The 22038-nt window shown below is 45.8% G+C and overlaps 2 protein-coding genes across 2 annotated transcripts in view; both read right to left on the bottom strand.

Annotated features, from left to right (window-relative positions):
- Window positions 1-20787, bottom strand: part of Gpr107 (G protein-coupled receptor 107) — a 52356-nt gene extending 31569 nt beyond the window's left edge. Inside the window, exons 1-7 of the mRNA XM_070014847.1 lie at window positions 20608-20787; window positions 8930-9052; window positions 7985-8038; window positions 7490-7569; window positions 5143-5261; window positions 1894-1931; window positions 103-159 (exon numbers count right to left, since the gene is read on the bottom strand). Coding sequence (XP_069870948.1) covers window positions 103-159; window positions 1894-1931; window positions 5143-5261; window positions 7490-7569; window positions 7985-8038; window positions 8930-9052; window positions 20608-20748 — 612 coding nt within the window. The 5' untranslated portion in view covers window positions 20749-20787. The remainder of the gene's footprint in view (window positions 1-102; window positions 160-1893; window positions 1932-5142; window positions 5262-7489; window positions 7570-7984; window positions 8039-8929; window positions 9053-20607) is intronic.
- Window positions 2145-2583, bottom strand: LOC138816637 (large ribosomal subunit protein eL42-like). Its single transcript, XM_070006582.1, has one exon. It carries the CDS (start codon window positions 2530-2532, stop codon window positions 2212-2214), a length of 321 nt encoding a protein of 106 aa, XP_069862683.1. The 5' UTR covers window positions 2533-2583; the 3' UTR covers window positions 2145-2211.
- Window positions 20788-22038: the final 1251 nt, after the last annotated feature.

Below are 22038 nucleotides of genomic sequence, written 5' to 3'. Positions count from 1 at the left end.
AGCCAAAGAGCTCAAGGATAGTACCTAGGACCTGAGTTCAAGCCCTATGTCTGACAAAAAAAGCAACAACAAGATCCTACTGTATTCTGAGACAAGACATACCTGAAATGAAACTGCTCCATTGTTGTTATGAATTGGAAAGGATTTCTCTCCTGTTGGCTAAAAAGATACAATAATCAGTTTTAGCATGGTACTGGCAGAAAAAAGTAAGCTTATTACAATAAAAACATTTCAAAACACTTATTTTTCTATTTGGAGTTTTTTTTATAGCATTGCTTCATATCCATTCATGTATATAATGTACACTGATCAAACTCACTCCTTCTGTTACTCTACCCATCCTGTCTTTCCTTGTTCTTAAAATTAACTTCAACACATTTCACTGTTCTTTTTCATGTATGTACATAAAGCACCTGGGCCATATTCACCTCATTCACTCACTCCACTCACCCTCCCCCATGCTTCTATTCCCAAGAGAGCCTTTTACTCTGTTGACATATTTTTTAAAATTGTACCAAGGGGTTTCACCATGGCATTTAACATGTGCACATTAATCAGAATAGTTCTCTGTTATTCTCTTTCCTGTTCCCCCAACACTTCTTCATTTAAATTTCAGCAAAGCAATCTCTTTTTATATATGTAGGTTTGAACTTGTGCTTGTTAAGCAGAGATTACTCTACTACTTGAGCCATGCTTCCAGCCTAGCTTTTGGCTAGTTAGAGACAATTTCATAGACTTTTCTGTCTAAGCTGGCTCAAACCAAATCCTCAGATCGCCAGAGTAACTAAGATTACAGGTGAGAGCCACAAACATTAGGCCATTTCTGCTATTTCTAACACTACTTCTCTATACAAACTTTTCCTCTTCCCTTCCCATTCCCTCACATGGCCTCTGCTAGTCCAGATCCGTGCACTTTACACCCGTGCTATTATGGAGGCCCTTCCTGGTCCCTGACATGTGCTTTTCCAAGGCCACCTGCCTAAGATGGACATCTTGTTTCCTGCAAGTCTGTGCCCTCTGTTGTCTGACCCTGTATCATCTAAGAGTACCCCCCCCACCACACCTTCACTTCTAATAGGCCTGTACATTATATGTTTCTTCTGTCTAATCTTTGTTTAGGCCATTTTTCTTCTCCTTCCTTGTCTTCCTCTTCCCCAGACTCTAAGCATGTCCCTGGTAACCGTTCCTTCAGAGGCTGGTATGGCTTCCCTTCCCTCACTACCTGACATCTAGCACGTATGTGCTGTGCAATCTAACACTCATTATTTGTGTGTGTGAAAACAAAGGTCATCAGACATCAAAAGTTAACAACAGGCCGGGTGTTGGTGGCTCACACTTGTAATCCTAGCTACTCTGGAGGCTGAGACCTGAGGATCACGGTTCAAAGCCTGCCCAGGCAGAAAGTCCATGAGACTCTTATCTCCAATAAACCACCAGAAAACTGGAAGTGATGCTGTGGCTCAAGTGGTAGAGCGCTAGCCTTGAGCTGAAGTGGTGAGGGACAGTGCCCAGAATTCAAGCCTTATGACTAGGGGGGGGAAAAAAAGCTAACAACGGGCACATATTAAAATGAGTAGGGCAAGATCTTTTACAAGCTTCCCAAAAGAATGTCTGATGCAACAAACTGTAAACAAATGAAAACAGTCTTTCACAGAAACAAATACAAAAAGACTAAAAGAAAGCATCAGGTTCTCTTAAAACTAGAGTGTAAATGTCTGGCATTCCGGATGGCAATGGTGTCTCCTTAAACAGAAGACATTCCTTGTAGATCAGGAAAGCAAGTGCATGTGTACACACACATGCATGTACACACATCCATATAAACAAAGATGTATGTAAATGAATGTGCAGATACACAGGAAAGCTGAGTGCACATGGTAGCTAAGGACCTACCTTTGAATCTACTGTACTTCTTTCAGACTTCACACCATCTACGAACAAGAGAGTGAAAAAGTATTACTGTAGGGTTTGTTCATACATGTACTACAATATTTTTTTTATTTTTTTGGTGGATGGAGGGGCTTGAACTCGGGGCCTAGGCACTTTCGCTCAGCTCTTCAGCTCAAGGCCAGTGCTCTACCACTTGAGCCACAGTACCACTTCCAGTTTTCTGGTGGTTTACTGGAGATAAGAGTCTCATGGACTTTCTTTTTTTTTTTTTTTTTGAATTTAACCTCACAATTTTATTGTCTTCATAACAAAAGTTGGAGCTTAAAACTGGATCACTTGCCCCTTTCTCTTTTTATCTCCACCCAATTCAAAATGTTTGCATCTCTTAATAGCTAGCATTCTCTTAGATCTACAGTTGGACTCAACATATTCAAGTCTCTGCACAATCTTCTTTGTAGTCTTAGCTTTTTTCTGGAAAATTGGCTTAGTCTGATCGCCATAGCCACTCTGCTTCCTGTCATAATGACGCTTTCCCTGGGCATACAGAGAATCCTTGCCCTTCTTGTACTGTGTTACTTTGTGAGGTTGGTGCAAGCCACACTTCTTACAAAAAGTGCGGCGGGTTTTAGGAACATTAACCATGATGGCAGGAAGCCTGCAGTAGCGCCAAAAAAAAGTCTCTCATGGACTTTCCTGCCCAGGCTGGCTTTGAACCTCTATCCTCAGATCTCAGCCTCCTGAGTAGCTAGGATTACAGGTGTGGGCCACTGGTGCCCAGCTACAGTATCATTTTATGAGGCTCCCCACTCAGCTAATACCAAATGATTGAAACAAACTAATCTTGTGGATTTCTACCTCCTCAGGTCCAAATTGTAATTCTTGAGCTATAAAGCAGCAAACTTCAGTTTGCAAAGTATTAGATGACAAATGTTATCAAGGCAGTGATAACATGACAGGGAGCTCATGGCTGAATAAACTGGTATATGTTATTACGAGATGTCACATGGAATGCACTTCCTTATTCCTTAAGAAATCATGCTTGAGAACAGGTCATTATTTTAAAACATGTAATTTATGAGACTTGCTTATACATATGGAAAAATTAACAGCAAATTATATTAATGTACTGTATTTGGTGGTATTGGGGAATTCAAGGCTTCCTGCTTGCTATGCAGGCTCTCTACCACTGAGCCACTCCCTAACCCATAATGTACACTTTATCCCAGTCCATAACTAGTTTGAATTCAGGGTCTCCTGCTTTCTAGGCTGATGCTCCATTACTTAGGCCATCATCAGCCCTGCTTTTGCTATTTTTTGTTTGCTGTACCAATATGGGGGCTTGAACTCAGGGCTTTACACTCTTGCTTAGCTTTTTTGCTCAAGGCTGGTGCTCTACTACTTGAGAGCCACAGCCCCACTTCCAGCTTTTTGGGTGGTTAACTGGAGATCAGAATCTCATGGACTCTTCTGCCTGGGCTGGCTTCAATCTCAGTTCTCAGCCTCCTGAGTAGCTATAACTATATATAGGCATGAGCCACTGGCACTGCACTTATTGGTTATTTTTGAGACACAGTCTCATAAACATCCCTGACTGGGCTGGCCTAAAATAATTTTGTCTGTCTGTCTGTCTGTCTATCTCCCTCCCTCTCCGTCCCTCCCTCAAGGCCTTGATGTTGTTAGGTATGCCCTCTACCACTTTAGCCATTATTACCAGTCATGAAATTTTTAAAAAGAAAATACCCAGAATTGGCTAGACTACAAGAAAATGAATAGCACTTTGTATTTCTTTTTCTTTTTTTGGTCGGTCAGGGGTCTTGAACTCTGGGTCTGGGCGCTGGCCCTGAGCTCTTTAGCTCAAGGCTAGTGTCCTACCACGTCTGGTTTTCTGGTGGTAACTGGAGGTAAGAGTCTCATGGGGGCAGGGAAAGTGGCTCAGTGGTAGAGTGCTTGCCTTGCATGCATGAAGCCCTAGGTTCAATTCCTCAGCACTACATAAGCAGAAAAAGCCAGCAGTGGCTCTGTGACTCAAGTGGTAGAGAGCTTGCCTTGAGCTGAAGAACTCAGGGACAGCACCCGGGCCCAGAGTTCAGGCCCCACAACAGACCAAAAAAAGAGTCTCAAGGATGCTCCTGCCTGGGCTGGCTTTGAACCATAATCCTCAGATCTCAGCCTCCTGAGTAACTAGGATTACAGGCATGAGCCACCAGTGCCCAGCTGCACTTTGTATTTGTGATAGGAATATAAATTCACCTAATTCACTCAGGAAGGAATTTCAGAATCAGTGTCAATATTCTCAAAAGTATTCATAGCCTTTGAACCAGAAATTCCAATTCTGGTGACACATCCTATGGGAAGTTCCACAAAAGCAAACATTTCCACACATCATGGACAGCAAACGTGTTTCCTTAGGGGAAAAGGTGAGCAAATAACAGAATGCACTTAACAGGACTTTCAATAGGTATGAGGTATGGCAAATGAACAGGCAAACACAAAAAATTAAAAGGCATAATTGTAAGTTTTAAAAAGCAAATGTTGGGGCTGGGAAGGTGGCTCAGTGGTAGAGCGTTTTGCCTTGCATGCTCGAGGCCCTGGGTTCAATTCCTCAGCACCACATAAGCAAAAAGAAAAAAGCCGGAAGTGGTGCTGTGGCTCAAGTGGTAGAGCGCTAGCCTTGAGCTGAAGAGCTGAGGGACAGCACCCAGGCCCAGAGTTCAGGCCCCACGACCGGACAAAAAAAATAAAAAAATAAAAAATAAATAAAAAGCAAATGTTCTAGGGCTGGGAATGTGGCCTAGTGGTAGAATGCTTGCCTAGCATGCATGAAGCCCTGGATTAGATTCCTCAGTACCACATACACAGAAAAAGCTGAAGTGGCACTGTAGCTCAAGTGGTAGAGTGCTAGCCTTGAGCAAAAGATGCTCAGGGACAGTGCCCAGGCCCAGAGTTCAAGCCCCAGGACTGGCAAAAAAAAAAAAAAAAAAAAAAAAAAAAAGGCAAATGTTCTAAATATAAGAAACATGCTTAATAAGGAAACATAAATGACGACATTCTGACACTGGGAAGATAACTGGGAGAGATAACTGTTCTTCCACATCTTCACATTTTCCACCTTTCCTGGTTATGTATTTATGATAAGCTCCACAATGAGACAGTACTAAGACAACGTTAGATCATGTTTGTTCTCACTGTGAAGGAAACCTTCAACAGAGCGGGTTGGTAAGAATCAAATGTTAGTTTACCCTTAAGTTTTACCTAGTACATTCTGAGTTTGGTCGCCTTTGTTGAATTTAGCCTCCTGGACTTTCTTGTCGTTGGTGAGGATAATCTTTGGAAACTGAGTTCCAGCTTCCGGTGGAGATTTGACTTTTACTCTGCATGCAAACACAAGGGAAGGGTGAGTGTTCAAGCAGTGCTTCTGGTCATTCACAGTAAGTACAGCAGGCAGGGCATCCTGTGAAGCTCTAACTTGCCCCTCCGTCCCCCCCCCCCCCACCGGATCATCCTTGCCACATCCAACAGTGCAGAGATTCTACGAGCCACATTGTATAAATGCTGAAACTAGGGTGCACAGAAGGTTAAGAACTGGCCTGTGTGCTGCCAATATAGCTAAGTGGCATAGTACTTACCTAGCACGGGACCCTGAGTTCAATCCTCAGTTCTCCACCCTGCTCCCTCAATAAAAGAACTTGCCCAAGGGCTTCCAGCTAGGAAGCAGCTGCATGAACGGCCTGGCAGTCTTCTAAAGCCAACATGGTGTTGGTGGTTTCCTCTAAGTATCCTTAATGTGCACCGTTGGTTGGTGCAAAGGGAAAGGGAACAAGAAGCAGAAACCACTAAGACATTAAAGTGAGGCTAGGGACTGTGAGAAGGGCTGATATCCATTCTGTCTCCCCCTTCCCCTTGTTAATGCCTTCCAGTCCAGCAAGGCCCCGGGCAGTTTATATGCCTGAGTGTACACATAATCTCAGTGCCAACACCTGATTGGGAGACAGGGTCCCTCTTGTCTCTCCCATGGAGCTGGCTGTAAGGAGCAGATGCCAAAGACAGCAGCAGAGGTGAAAAAACACTGGATTCCTAACCTCAGCAAGCTGCGGCAGGCCTGCCCTCACCCCATCGGTCACACCTGAAGCCTGGAGCCTCAAGGTGAGGCCTTCTTTCCTTGCTACTCCAGCCAAGCTAGCTCAAGTCCTAACAGATGGAAGAGCCATCAGACCTCATGTTCTCATATGAGAACACAAGCAATTGTGGACAATGTTTGTATTATTAGACCTATGACTTTTTGTTTTTGTTTTGTTTTGCCAGTCCTGGGGCTTGAACTCAGGGCCTGGGCTCTATCCCTGAGCCTCTCTATGCTCAAGGCTAGCGCTCTCCCACTTGAGCTACAGTGCCACTTCGGCTTTTTCTGTGTATGTGGGCTTTGTGCATGCTAGGTAAGAACTCTACCACTGAGCCACATTCCCAGACCCTGTTGTTTTAAAAGAATCTTCTTCATTATTTCTCCTCTCTCCAATCAGGCTCATCTTAAAGTTGCTTGTTCTGAGCTATCAATGAGTGGCCTTGAAAGCAAGTGTGAGCACACTGTTTCTAGCTTGAAACTGTTTGAAGGTTCCTTCAGAAATTATACGTAAGGGACCATATGATGCCAGGTAGAAATGAGCCAAATTCAAGAACACAAAGTCCCATAATTCATCTCAGTTCCAAAGTTTTAAAAAGACCAAAATGCTAGAAATCCAATACCTACAATCCTTTTCTTTTCTTTTTTTTTTTTGGGTGGGGGGAGGCCTGGGAATGTTACAAAGTGCTCCATGCATGCTAAGCAGGTGCTCTACCACTGAGCCACATCCTCAGGCCTCCCCAACAGGGTTATGGGGCAGATACTATGGCTATGAGGTAGGTAAGCCAAAGTCCTCAAATCTCACACAGATGTGAAAGGCAGAAGTTGTTATCTGGAGGCAAGCCTGTCTTGCCTATCTTTGTCAATGTTTTTTGCTAGTACTGGGCTTGAACTCAGGGCCTTTTCACTCAAGACTGGAACTCTACCACTTAAGCCATACTTCCACTTCTGGCTTTTTGCTGGCTAATTGGAAATAAGTATTTCCAGGATTTATCTGCCCAAATGGGCTTTGGATCTCAATCTCCTGCGTAGCTAGGAGTCCAGGCATGAGTCACTGGTACCCATCTTCTGTTGATGTATTTTCTATCATAACAAACACAGCTTCCTGAGTATGTTATTCTACCTATTAACAGACCACAGCCTCTGCTGCCAATGCCCTTTCCTTCTTCTTCCATCTGGTAAAAGCTGAGCTACCAGAAGCTGCATGGGCCAACAATGACCTGGAGTCTTCCCTTCCCTAGCACAGTTATGGGTTCTTTTCCCTTCTACCGCTCTCCTTTGCTGTGATGATTTTCATTGCTCCTTTATCTCCCCACTAATTTGCAAATTCCCAGAGGCCTTATAGCTCTCACAGTGTGTCACCTCCAGTACTGAGTTCCAGCAGACACAGTAATGCACTGGCAGATACCCAGTGAATACAAGTGGGTGACTAAATGCTCCCTAGCTGTATTATAGAGTCAAAGGAAGAAATTTAGAATTACTTACTCACTTCTGGAGATGTCTAGGATTAGAAGGGCGACAGAGGCAGATTGTTTCCTTAAAATACAGTAGTTTGCATCTTCATCCTGACGAAGAAGAGTCAATTAGGGGTAAGGAATGTGGCTCAATGGTAAGAGTGCTCACCTAGTATGTATGAAACTCTGGGTTTGATTTCTCAGCAGAAAAGGCCAGAAGTGGCACTGTGGCTCAAGTGGTAGAGCACTAGCCTTGAGCATAGAGAGGCTCAGGGATAGAGCCCAGGTCCTGAGTTCAAGCCCAAGGACTGGGGGAAAATAAAAAGAGTCAATTATATATTTCATCTTGTTCATTCATACAAGAGCAAGGCAGACAATTGTTGGGACCAAGGCACACAGAGGGACTGGAAAATGCCTAGCCATCAAAGCAGCCATCAAGCAGAGGAAGTGGCCCTTCAGGCAAGCCGGGGCTCCACCCAGGGTCCTGGGCTTTCATAAAGTCACTGGGCAGGCTCTAAATACTTACCAAATATGAAGAAAAGCCATCATTCTTCGTCCGGTCCAGGCTGAAGCCAATCCCCTAAGGGAGAAGGTGACAGGAGAAGTAAACTCCACACCTGTGCAGCCTTTCTTCCTCTTTGGGCCTGCTTTCTTCCCAGTTTCCTTAGCCTTTATTTTGTAAGAACGTAATAGCTATAGCCGGGCACTGGTGGCTCACGCCTGTAATCCTAGCTACTCAGGAGGCTGAGATCTGAGGATCTCGGTTCAAAGCCAGCCTGGACAGGAAAGTCCGTGAGACTCTTATCTCCAATAAACCACTAAAAAACTGGAAGTGGAGCTGTGGTTCAAGCGGTAGAGCACTCGCCTTGAGCTGAAGAGCACAAGGACAGCACCCAAGCCCAGAGTTCAAGCCCCACGACTGGCCAAAAAAAAAAAAAAATGCATAAGCTATTCAACTTAGGGCTGGGGGAATGGCTCAGTCATATAGCACTAGCATGGTTTGATCCCTAGTACTGCAAGAAAAAAAGAACTACAACTAAGCGTTAAAATGAATGGATGCTTACTATGTATTTGATCCTCACAAGTTTTAACTCTCCATATTCTGATACTTCACACAGCCAGGTGTCGTGGCTCATACATGTAATCTTACCTATTCTGGTGGCTGAGTTCCAAAGATCATGGTTTGAAACCAGCCTAGACAGGAAAATCCTTGAGACTCATCTCCAAATTAACTACCAAAAAACCCCCAAGAAACTCAGAAGTGGAGCTGTGGCTCAAGTGGTAGAGTGCTAGCCTTAAGCAAAAAGGCTTAGGGACAGTACCCAGTCTATGAGTTCAAGCCCCAGAACTATCAAAAAGAAAAAAAAGAAAGAAAGAAAAAAAAGATGAAGGGTAAGTCTTTGACCTAAACTGCAATAGTAAACACTTCCACCCTCCACCCAATCTCCCAGAGGGGGACTTAGCTACCTACATCAGGATCCTTGTCTGTGGCTTGTTCAGGCTCATTCACGGAGAGGCTGCTGACATTAACCACCATGTACCCATCTTTGAAGAATCCAAAGGTGTTCAGATGAACTTTATGCCTCACATCGTCCTAAAGAGATTTGTTGTGGTAGAATTAGCAACATGGAAAAGTTAATTTTGGATTTTAACTTAATCATTCATTGCCTGGAAAACCACAGTAGTCAGTTTCCATATGCTCATGGTATATACACATATGGCTATAGCCCCTTCTCTTTATTCTTCATAAAGTCCTAAAATATCAATAGTATGCAAAAGAGCACACCCAGCGGGAGCAATGCTCTCCACCACAGGTGTAATGGGAATGGGGCAGACTGCTGCCCAGCTAGCATGGGAACCCCAGGCAAGACCAAGCACACTTTATCATCAATGCAGCCTCCCTCACAGTACAATGCCTGCTATGCCATGGGCACTCCAAGCTCCTGGGAAATGTGGAAAAAAAGAATGGCCAATGTCATTTCAAGGACACAGCTTCATCAGTGTGTATGTGCCTGCTCCTCCTACTACAGGATGGAGAGTCCACTTTTTTTTTTTTTTTTTTTTTTTTTTTTGTCCAGTTGTGGCGCCTGAACTCTGGGCCTGGGCGCTGTCCCTCAGCTCTTCAGCTCAAGGCTAGCACTCCACCACTTGAGCCACAGCGCCACTTCTGGTTTTCTGGTGGTTAACTGAAGATGAGAGTCTCACAGAATTTCCTGCCCATTTGGCTTTGAACCAAGATCCTCAGATCTTAGCCTCCTGAGTAGTAGGATTATAGGAGTAAGCCTCAGCGCCAAGCTGGGGAGTCCACTTTCTAACCTATAATCCTATTTTTTTTAAGTTCATTTGTACCTAAAAATGTATGATGGGTTACAGGGAACCTATCTCATAAAGAACCACATCCACAGGGTGCTGGTGGCTCACACCTATAATCCTAGTTACTCAGGAAGCTGAGATCTGAGGATCACAGTTTAAAACCAGCCTGGGCAGGAAAGTCCATGAGTCTCTTATCTCCAATTAACCACCAAAACTGGAAGTGGTGCTGTGGCTCAAGTGGTAGAGTCTTTGCCTTGAGCTGAAGAGCTCAGGCCCTGTTCAAGCCCCATAACTGACAAAAAGATAGAAAGATAGAAAGAAAGAAGAAAGGAAGAAAGAAAGGACCGACTGAACAACCACAGGAACTACAGGTGCTGGTGGCTCACTTAGGGGTTAGTCTAGGAAACAAATCTGAGGATTGCAGTTCAAAGTGTGTTGTGTGTTTGCACACGCGCATGCGCATACACATATATCAGATCCCATCACAGGAAATGGTCAAGTGGAGTTTGAATTTCTCGGCTCCTGGCAAGTCCTAAATCCTGCTGGAACTGCAGTGGTGGGCAGCCTCCCGCCCTGCCTGACTTCCTCAGTATGAGACATCATCACCAAGTCAACACACTCCAGCCCAGGGCAGTGAGGGAACAGCAAACACTTGTAAACCCCCACTCTGCAGGGACACTTGAGGTGATGTGAAAGCACAAGTTCAGGTATCTGCCTAAACTGCACCACCTTTGATAAGTGTGCAGCCTCACTGTGTTAGGGGTAACTATTTCCACATCTGGAATCTTCTGGCTGTCAGAGGTAGTGTAATGCAAATGTCAAAGGCCTGTGAAGTGAGGCCGTCCATCATCTTTAGCAGTAAGGACAAACACATAGCCCACCTTCCTGGAGAGCTCAACGCACTTCATGGCCACTAGGGGTGTCCTTGCCAGCCCCCTCCCCAAGCAGAGCAGCACAGCCTCCCACAGTGCAACCCCCCACCCCCACCCTGTTTGCCTCCCACAAATGCTGAAAATCCAAGGCTCTGGGACCAAGTTCCTGCAGGGCTTCAGGGCAACCTTAGCTGGCCCTCACTTACCTCATTTCAACCTCTTTTCCTTGTGCTGACCCCTGGGAACTTCCCTTATTTTCTTAGGTGCTAGGCTATGCATTTAAAGTAGGGTTGCTAGACTTGAACTTCTCAGAGGATGAATGAAGGCTCTAGAAGCAAGCATGCACTCCGACAGAAAACAAGGACACAACAGTCATTTGCTGCTGGGGCTGGGAAGGTGGCTTCAGTGGTAGAGTGCTTGACTTGCATGCATGAGGCCCTGGGTTCCATTCCTCAGCACCACATAAGCAGAAAAAGCCGGAAGTGGGGGTGAAGCTCAAGTGGTAGAGCTAGTCTACAGCTGAAGAGCTGAGGGACAGTGCCCAGGCCCAGAGTTCAGGCCCCACGACAAAAAAAAAAAAAAAAAAAAAAATAATCTGCTGGACAAAGATGGAACAGCTAAATGGAAAACAATAGAAAAGGAAGGCTCCTCCTACCCTGCCTTCTGAGAGAAAAATGACAATTTTCCCATTTTTTTTCTAAGGACTGTGTACTTCTTTTTTTTTTTTTTTTTCTGGTCATGGGGCCTGGGCGCTGTCCCTCAGCTCTTCAGCTCAAGGCTAGCGCTCTACCACTGGAACCACAGCGCCAGTTCTGGCTTTTTCTGCTTATGTGGTGCTGAGGAATCAAACCCAGGGCCTCATGCATACTAGGCAAGCGCTCTACCACTGAGCCACCTTCCCAGCCCTACAGTGTACTTCCACTACCATTCTGATGCAAGGAAAGGAATTCAACTACACACAGCGCAGGAATGCTTGGCACACTCCACCTGCACTCTGGCAGAGAGCCCCGGCTAAGCAGAACAGGGCAACAGAGAGGGAAAGAATGACGACCAGACACAAGCCCTGGCGCCTGCAACCACAGGCATGAGCTGCATGGCAAATCAAGCTGCACTAGCATGCACTGCTGCAGGCACAGGGCTGGGAGGTAGGATGACCGGGGTCAGGACAACTCCCTAGACAAAGAGGCCTTGCAGGCGCTGGAAGAAGGCTGGGCTCAGTGGGCTTCTGGAGGCTCTTGATGACCATTCCTGTGGGCACCGTGTATTTACATTTGGAAACACATGGAGTTGTATACTTACAATGAATGATTTTCAGTTACTTTTCAACAAAATGGAAGTTTTAAGACTTATGCTTCTGGGCTGGGAAGGTGGCTCAGTGGTAGAGCACTTGCCTTGCATGCATGAAGCCCTGGGTTCGATTCCTCAGCACCACGTAAGCAGAAAAAAAAGCCGGAAGTGGCACTGTGGCTCAACTGGTAGAGTGCTAGCCTTGAGCTGAAGAGCTGAGGGACAGCGCCCAGGCCCAGAGTTCAGGCCCCACGACCGGACCCCCCCAAAAAACAAACAAACAAACAAAAAAGACTATGCTTCTAATTTGTGAAGCACACAGGTACTTTGTAAAATGGAGATCTGGTAAGCACTTCTCAGACTCACTGTGGTGCAATGTATGTAAGGAGTTACTCTGCTGTTTGGTGTGGTTTTGCGGTGGTGGATGGCACCCAGAGGCCGTGTCCCACCCCATCTCAGTTGCTTTTCACAGAAACATTCAGCCCTCTACTATTTCTCGTGGCTTCCTGTCATTTCATCTGATGACACTGTGCTATTAAAAACAGGGCTTTGCTCATTTTAGAGTCTAGTTTTTTGTACTCTCCAAACATTGCACTATATAGCATGAGCTTTCCCAGTGATTTCTAAACCTCACTCAGCCCCATGGCTGGGATGAGAGTCAGGAGCAAAATGACAACCCACGGCTAAAGCGTGTAATAGGAAAGCTGGGATTGGCAGTCAGTCAGGCCAGCTGATCCATACTGTCATTTACCAAAGTGTTCTCTAAGGCTTACACAGTGACACCTGTTTCAAAAACAAAACCAAGCCAGGTGTTGTGGCTCACACCTGTAATCCTAGCTCTTCAGAAGGCTGAGATTTGAGGATCATGGATGGAAGCCAGTCCAGGCAGGGAAGTCTCTGAGACTCTCATTTCCATTAAACTACTAAAAAAAACAAACAAACAAACAAAAAAACAAAAAAAAAGCCAAGAGTTGTGGCTCAAGTGACAGAGTGCTGCTAGCTTTGAGCAAAAGAAGCTAAGGAAGGGCTAGTGCACCAAGTTCAAGCTCCAAGACCAGCACAAAATAAAACAAAAACCAAAAACTCCACCAGGTGTACTGCACTTAATTCTAAGTCTTGAAAGAATTTCACTAAACTATAACAGGTATAATCTGTTATACTCTTCTGTATTTTCTGAGTTACTAACGATGCTTGTGGATTATACTGACATATAATCAGAGGAAAATCAAGTGGGATTTGCTAGTAATATCTGGAGGATACTCACCTATGCTAATATCACATTTATCATCACATCTGAGGTCCACATATGTAAGAGACCTGTAAACTGCCGGGCACACGGATCATAGACAAACAGGAATTCCCAGACCACAGGCCATCAATGCGGAAGGATGTACATTTAAACCACTCTAGCTCAGCGGGAGTGCTGGCCTACACCCTTGTTCTTCAGCAATACAAATAAACAAAAAGGAACGGTCATCCCACTTTATTCTACTCAATTCAATACAAATAAACTACTATTTTTTAGAATGCCACCAAGGGCTGAGGCCCAAGAAGCGAAAGACACTGTCCCAGAGGGAAACAGTCCTTTTGCTGTAAGAAGTGGGCATCTGGGCACACTGCGCAGGCGTGGTCGCTAAGCCAGCAGCTGGAGATGGGGTGGCACGGGGAAGTGGCATTCTCAGTGCTCCATCTCCCTCCCCTCTGCTGCGCCCTGCAGAGAAAGCAATGTGGGTTCCTGACAGCACAGGGAGGAAGGAGAAGCACACAAGCAAGGAGGATCTGCAAGAGGACGGCAGGGTGAGGTAGACAATTCCAGACCCAGCAATGCAGACTTCTCCAACATTTTCAAGCCCCACTGGGGCCTGCCCACATGCAATGACAGCAGTGAGGTTCGTTTACACCCCTAGTTCCTGCATTCAGCATGAAGTCTTCTTACAAGTCTTTGAGGCAGATATCATTCTGTCGTTTTATAGACTAGGAACCAGGCTCAGGGAGGTAAAAGGAGCTTAAAACCATTAAAACCATAGTAGGTAGTAGAAGTGGTACTCACTTAAGTGCAAAATCCTGCTTTGAACCTCTGCTTTCTACAAGCAAATAAATAGTATATCTTTTGTTTTGAACTTGAAGTAAAAGCCATCAACCCCTGGCAGATTTTTCTCTCTCTGTACATCTCTGTCTCCCTGACCCCACACTCAGCTAACAGACATCCTGTCACTTCCTCTACAATGCTCCAGCATATATTTCTGATAAAGGTTTTAAAAATCATAACAGCACAGTAAGCTGCTTATCAAGTAGAATGAGCCAGCCAGCCCACTAAGGAGAAATCAAGGTCAAACAAACAGGATATCAGAGTACCGGACTAACAAGAATCAGCCTGAAAATCTCTAATGGCCAGTCTTCACTGTCGCTGGCATGTGTGACTGAGGCCCTGGGTTCAATTCTTGGCACTGCAACTTAATAAATAAACAAACACAGTACAGTTCCTAGAAATATATTTATAGGGTTGAAAGTAGATGCATTGATTTTTCTGGGCTCTCCTGAAAGCAGGGAGAACGCTGCTGGCCCTAACACAATTAAAATCTAACAAGATTTAACTGAAACAAATGAGCAATTGTCAATTACAAAAATGAGAGAAAATTAACCACCAGAATATTCTGCATTATTTCAAATTATTCTGAAAAGTTTGCACTTATTTTCAATGGACTATTTTTAAAGTTGAAACACATTTCAAAACTAAGCATGAGCCAGGCACCAGTGACTCATGCCTGTAATCCTAGCTACTCAGGAGGCTGAGACCTGAGGATCACAGTTCAAAGCCAGCAGGAAAGTTCATGAGACTCATCTCCAATTAGCCACCAGAAAACTGGAAGTGGCACTGTGGCTCAAGTGGTAGAGCCCTCGCCTTGAGTTGAAGAGCTGAGGGACAGTGCCCAGGCCCAGAGCTCAAGCCCCATGACTGACCAGAAAAAAAAAGCTAAGCATGATATTAACCGCCCTCTAGTTCTAGCACTCAGGAGGCAGAGTTTGGAGGATCATGAGGTTAATACCAGCCTGAGCTGCATAGCAAGACCTTATTTGAAAAATAACAATAAAAATAAAGCTGAATGTCCTAACTCATACCAGTAAAGCTAGATACTCAGAAGGATCTTGGTCTAAGGCCAGCCCTGGACAGAAACTTGATACCCTATCCAAAAACTAAAGCACAAAGGGGCTTTGGGACATAGCTTAAGGGGAAGAAGATCTGCCCAGTAGGCTTGAGGCCATGAGTTCAAACCTCAGTACCACCAAAAAAACAATTATTCTTCAGGCTACCAAAATTCTTTTTTTTTTTTTTTTTTAATTTTTTTTGCCCATCCCAGGGCATGAACTTGGGGCCTGGGCACTGTCCTTGAGCCTCTTTATGCTCAAAGCTACTGTTCTACCACTTGAGCCACAGCACCATATCTGGGTTTTTCTTAGTAGCTTATTTGAGATAAGAGTCTCATGGCTTTCTTGCCTGGGCTGGCTTTAAACTGTGATCCTCAGATCTCAGTCTCCTGAGTAGCTAGAATGATAGGTTTGAGCCACCAGCACCTGGCCAAAATTCTTTTTTTTTTGTTTTGTTTCTATTCCTGGGGCTTGAACTCAGGGCCTAGGTACTGTCCCTGAGATGCTTTTGCACAAGGCTAGCACTCTACCACTTGAGCCACAGCGCCACTTCTGGCTTTATCTCTTTATGTGGTACTGAGGAATTGAACTCAGGGCTTCATGCATGCTAGGCAAGCACTGTACCACTAAGCCACATTTCCAGTCCCGGCCAAAATTCTTAATAACAATGTTAAGAATTAAATGTTATACTTACAAAAAAAAAAAAAAAAAAGAACAAAGGCAGGTACCCTCCACTATAGCTCAGGTCTTTTTTGTTGGTGGTGGTGGTCATGGGGCCTGAACTCTGGGCTTGGGGCTGTCCCTCAGCTCTTCAGCTCAAGGCTAGCACTCTACCACTTGAGCCACAGCACCACTTCTGGCTTTTTCTGTTTCTGTGGTGCTGAGGAATCGAACCCAGGGCCTCATGCATGCAAGGAAAGCACCCTACCACTGAGCCACCTTCTCAGCCTCTCAGGTGTCTTATTATCTCCAATAAACTTCCAAACTGAAGTGGAGCTATGGCTCAAGAGATAGAACATTTGCCTTGAGAAAAACAAGCCAGCCTGGACAGGCGCTGGAAGTGGCGCTGTGGCTCAAGTGGTAGAGCGCTAACCTTGAGCTGAAGAGCTGAGGGGCAGCGCCCAGGCTCAGATTTCAGGCCCATTACCGGACCCAAAATAAAACAAAACAAAAAGAAGCTCAGGGGGGCTGAGAAGGTGGCTCAGTGGTAGAGCGCTTGCCTTGCATGCATGAGGCCTTGGGTTTGATTCCTCAGCATCACATAAGCAGAAAAAGCTGGAAGTGGCACTGTAGCTCAAGTGGTAGAGTGCTAGCCTTGAGCTGAAGAACTGCAGGACAGCGCCCAGGCCCAGAGTTCAGGCCCCATGATTGGCCAAAAAAAAAAAAGAAACAGCAGCAGCAGCTCAGGGACAATGCCCAGGCCCCAAGTTCTAGCTCCAGGACTGGCCAAAATAAATAAATAAAATATAAATGTGTATATTTGTGTGTGTATATATGATACATACACATATAGATACATAGATGGCTATAGATAGGTGGGCAGACTGAACCACGGACCTCCACTATGCTAGATGGGTGCTCTGCCACAAAACTACACTTCAATACAAACTTTTTGTGTGTGTGCTAGTCCTGAGGCTTGAATTCAGCACCAGGCATTGTACCTGAGCTTTTTTGCTCAAAGCTAGAGCTCAACCACTTGAGCCACAGCTCCACTTACAGCTTTTTTTGGTGCTTAATTGGAGTTGAGAGTCTCACAACTTTCCTGCCCAGGCTGGCTTTGAATCACAATTCTCAGATCTCAGCCTCCTGAGTACCTAAGATTACAGGCATAACCAACTGTGCCCAGCTTGGCTTTCTCCTTACATAAACAGGAGCAACTGCTCCTAAGGGAAAAGTGGAAAACACAAATGCATCCCCTTCCCTTATTCTACATGGGCCTACTAAGTCACTCCTGTGCAACCTGGGTCCACAAGACAGCATCTTGCCCTCAGGAGACTCACCATCTGAGAGAAGATGAATGAATGGTGTCTGACTTTTACAAATGGTTTGCAAGCTAGGCATGGGGGTGCCTGTCTACAATCCCAGAAATTGAGACTGAGACAGGAGGATTGCAAAAAGAGTTAACCAATTAACAAATTTACAAAAAAGCTTCCAAATCTTAGAAAAGCTAAAAAGAACAAACAAATACCTACTTCCCTCCAATCCAGAATTATCCAATGTCTGTGTTACACGTGGTTCAGAGCTATCGGGGGTGGGGGAGAGGCAGAATGCTGGTGATGAAGTGAACATGGGCCAGAGGATGGATCATCCTAGGCCAGGGAAAATAAATAAAACCTACCACCGATACTATACTTTATATAAATATCACACTGTAATATGTTTCTAAATGCGACTGAATTATGTCATAATGTACACTGACACCTGCTCCTTGCATTTCCAGCAACAGTGTATTCTTTGAAGACTCAGTCTGCATTGATACATCACATGGTCACACAAATGGCAATTCACAAATGGAAAGGGATCCTATAACAAAAATCTGGGCATGATGGTACATCCCTGTAATCTCAGTACTCAAGAGGCTGTGGAACGAAGATCAAGAGTTGGAGGCCAGCCTGGGATTCCTAGCAGGACCTTATCTCAAAGACCCCAAACACTACTGAATCTAACAGCAAAGCCCATAAGATGAAAGGATAACCATGTGGAATGTATCTGAATGTATAAGAAAATGTGGCCAGGCGCCTGTGGCTCATGGCTACAATCCTAGCTACTCAGGAGGCTGAGATCTGAGGATTACAATTCAAAGCCAGCCAAGGAAGGAAACTCCTTGAGACTCATCTCCAATAAACCACCAGAAAACAGGAAGTCCCACTGTGGCTCAAGTGGGAGAGCACTCACCTTGAGCTGAAGAGTTCAGGGACAGCACCCAAGCCAAGTTCAAGCCCCATGACCAACAAAAACACCACCAACAACAAAAAAGAAAATGTGTAAGGGGCTAGGAATGTGGCTTAATGGTAGAGTGTTTGCCTAGCATACATAAAGCTCTGGGTTCGATTCCTCAGTACCACATGAACAGAAAAAGCCAGAAGTGGTACTGTGGCTTGAGGTGTAGAGTGCTAGCCTTCAGCACAGAGAGGCTCAGGGACATTGCCCAGGCCCTGAGTTCAAGCCCCAGGACTTGTTTTAAAAAAAGTGTAAGAAGAAAAACAATTTTAAAAAAATCTACTCAACTGCTAAAGATGTTTTCTAAAAGCTATTATTCAGAAACACATTCATTCCTAGGAACTGGTGGCTCATGCCTAGAATCCTAGCTACTCAGGAGGCTGAGATCTGAGGATAGCGGTTCAAAGCCAGCCCGGACAGGAAATTCCGTGAGACTCTTCTCTCCAATAACCCACTCAGAAAACTGGAAGTGGCGCTGTGGCTCAAGTGGTAGAGTGCTAGCCTTGAGCTTAAAAGGTGAGGGACAGTGCCCAGGCCCAGAGTCCAAGCCCCATGACCGACTCCCCCCCCCAAAAAAGTAATAAAAGACACATACCACAATCTATAAATAGTTGTGTTAAAAGCAATCACATCTAAACATGATCAATTGGACCCTGAGTCCAATTACCAACTTAAAGAAAATGTAAAAGAGATGAACATATTAAACAACAACAGTAGATACAGGATGTGTGGCCTGGCAATAGATCGTAGGATCTACTGGCATTTAGATCCTAATTTTCTTTAATTAAATTCATTCTTTACCAATGAACATTTGAACCTGATTTGACATTCAAAGATATTCAGGGCTTTCTGTTATAATGGTTTTAATCCTGTTTTTAAAAGGGCCCCCGTGTGTGTGTGCATGTGCGTGTGCATGTGCGTGTGTGTGTCTGTCTGTCTGTCTCTCTCTCTCTCTCCAGGAACTTGGGCTTGAACTCAAGGTCTGAGCACTTTTTGCTCAAAGATGGCACTCTAACACTTGAATCACACCTCCACTTCAAGTTTTCGGTAGTTAATTGGAGATAAGAGTCTCACAGATTTACTTGCCCAGGCTGGCTCGACACTGAAACCCCAGGACTTAGCCCTGTGAGAAGCTAAGATTACAGACAGGTGTGAGCCAGTGGTACCTGGCACCAGTGGCATGTACTGAAATATTTACAGATGAAATAAGATGCCCTTGATTTGCTCTAAAATAATATGGAAGACAATGACAAATATTGCCAACACTGTGGAGAATGGGAAACACTCCTTAGTTGTCAGTGAATGTAAAATGGTTGTCACTTCGGGACAATTTGACAAGTTCTTAAAAAAAAATTGGCAATTCCTTTAAAAAGTTATATAAAGGCCAGGCATGGTGCCCACTTGTAATATGAGCTACTTGGGAGACAGAGGTACAAAGATATGTTTCAAGACAAACCCGGGCAAAAGTGCAAGACGACTCTGAGAAAGAAAATAAAGCAAAAAGGGTTGTATGTGTGGCTTAAGCCAAGAGGAATTGTGGTTCAAACCACCAAAAAAAGAAGTTAAAACTAATTCTACAATATGGCCCAGGAACTTCATGCCACTCCTACCAAAAGCAATGAAAATACCTATCTCCTAAAAGATCTGCTTGAAGCGGGTGGTGCTGGCTTACCCCTGTAATCCAAGCTACTCGGAAGGCTGAAATCTGAGGATTGTGGTTTGAAGCCAGCCTAGGCAGAAAAGTCAATGAGATTCTCATCTCCAATTAATCACCAAAAAGCCAGAAGTGGAGCTGTAGCTCAAGTGGTAGAGTGCCCTCAGAGGGGCAGCTCTGAGACCCTGAGTTCAAACCCCAGAATACACCCCCCACGTTAAATGTAAATCTAGATTCTATATTCTTTAAACTCTACACAGACAAAACACAGTGTTTCATGATTAATGCAGTATGTTTTTACAAGACAAATTTTGTAAAACTTCTGGGGGTGGGGGGGAAGGTATATTATGAAAATAATGTGTGCTATAATGATGCACTTTCTACTTCTTACCTATTAAACTATTCACCTGAACTAACGACGGTACGTGTCAGCTTTAGAAGACTTTAAACTGAGCTATAAAGGAAGACTTACACGAACGTTCTAGGCCTAGACAGACGAGAGAAGAAGCAGCAGAAACTCCGAAACACGTTCTTATCAACGGGTTTAAATTCCCAGGGAAGTGTTTCAGACTTCCAAAGCCAGGGCAGGGGAGCGCGGAGAGCGGGGAGCAAAGCTGGTGCGGAGGGTGGGGAGCTGGGCGAGCAGGAGGAACCCGGGGAAGCCGCCTCCGCCCGCTCGGGGCGGGCCGCAGGTCGGCCCCTGCCCCACCGTCACCTCTCATCTTCGGCCTGGACCAGACGTGCGCGCGGCGCGCCCAGCCCCGGCCCCCGAGCCCCGCAGAGCGGCCGCTGAGCGGCCTCGCCGGACCACCGCGGCCCCCGGCTCGGGGGCGAGGCCCTGGTCTCCGCCCCCCCGGCCGGGCCTCCGCCCTCCCGGCCCCCGAACCACGGCCCGGCCCGGCCTGTACCGCCGGTCCCGGTCCCGTCTGGCCTTACCTTGAGTGCCAGGTGATGGACGCGGCCCAGGCCGGGCTCAGCCAGCAACTGCAGAAGCCCCAGCATCGGCAGCAGCCGGAAGCCAGCGGCCCGCCGAAGACAGCGAGAGCCCGAAGGCCCGGGAGGCACCGGGGCGGCCATGTTTGTTCCAGCATCACCAGCTGCTTCCTCTCCCGCCCATTTCCGGGGTTAAACAACAGCATCCGCCGGAAGTGGCGTTGGGGGGCGTGACCGTCGGCCGCGGGGACGCAGTGAGGTTTTCCTGCGGGGGGTTGTGGTCCGCTCACCGCGGGGTCCGGGCGGGGCACCCCGGTGCTGGCCGCCCGCTCGCTCCGTGCGGACTCTGGTTGAGCCAGGCGAAGGACGCCCAGTGGAGAGCCCCCGTCGGTTTCCGTCACCGCGGTGGCCGAGCGGGCCCATCCGGAGCCTCACCCGCCGCGCGCTGAGCCCCGAGAGCGGCCCTGGCGCGCGGGGCCTGCACCGAGGCCCGGGCACTGTGGACTTGTCGTAGGTTCCCTCGGTGTTTCGTTTTGCTTTAGTTTTTATCCCCCCCCTCCCCCCCGGCCCTTCTCACTCAGATCTCGGGCGAAGTAGTTAACCGTAGTAGGATATTTGAGACCTTTTGTAGCATTTAGTTCCGGGAACAAACTAGTGGAGGAGGTAGGCGTCCATTCTCCCAGTTCACAGGTAAGGCAGCTGAGGCCCTGAGAAAGTAAGTCCTTCGTTCCCGGCTGAGCGGGGAACCACGTGGAAACCTTTAAACCACTGTGTCGCATTGCCTCCTGCTATTCATCCCACCAGCACAGAACTGAATCTTAATGTATTTTGTTATGTTCCAATAATGGGGCTTGAAATCAGGACCTTACAGTCTTGCTTGGCTTTTTCACTCAAGGCAGGCGCTCTGCTACTTGAGCCCACACCTTCACTTCCACCTTTTTGCTGGTTAATGGGAGATGTGAATCTCATGGAATCGTTCTGCCCGTGTGGCTTTGAACCAGTATCCTGAGATCTCAGCCGCCTGAAATCTGAGGTCCTAGGATTACAGGTGTGAGCCACTAAATGTTGTTTCTGAATATTTTGTTTTCATTCTGTGTGGAACCTTTTCTGCTAGACATAGAACTTACTATGAATGGAAAAATTCAGTAGAAGACACCTTCCCTCCCCCCCATTCTTTATCAAAGAGTCATAGAAGAATATGGTTATTAAAATTGCCAAATAGATTAGCCAGGCTTATTAAGTTTTTAGATTCTTGGTTTTGGCTCTCCACACAAGTAATTTATATTTTCAAGCAAAAGAAAAAGTAAAAGATACCAGGAATCCCAGAACCAAGTGATTACCAGTGTACTAATAAGTTTCCTGACAGAATCAGACTCAACTTTTTTTTTTTTTCATTAGAACCTGGAACTGAAATTAACATGATCTGTTTTAATG

This window comes from Dipodomys merriami, unplaced genomic scaffold (genome assembly GCF_024711535.1).
Source record: "Dipodomys merriami isolate MVZ:Mamm:240054 unplaced genomic scaffold, mDipMer1.0.p SCAF_11, whole genome shotgun sequence".
Taxonomy (NCBI): domain Eukaryota; kingdom Metazoa; phylum Chordata; class Mammalia; order Rodentia; family Heteromyidae; genus Dipodomys; species Dipodomys merriami.
This window is presented reverse-complemented; position numbering and strand designations above follow the sequence as displayed.

Coding starts and splice junctions, on each gene's coding strand:
- LOC138816637 (XM_070006582.1), bottom strand. CDS start 2,532: ATGGTTAATGTTCCTAAAACCCGCCGCACTTTTTGTAAGAAGTGTGGC.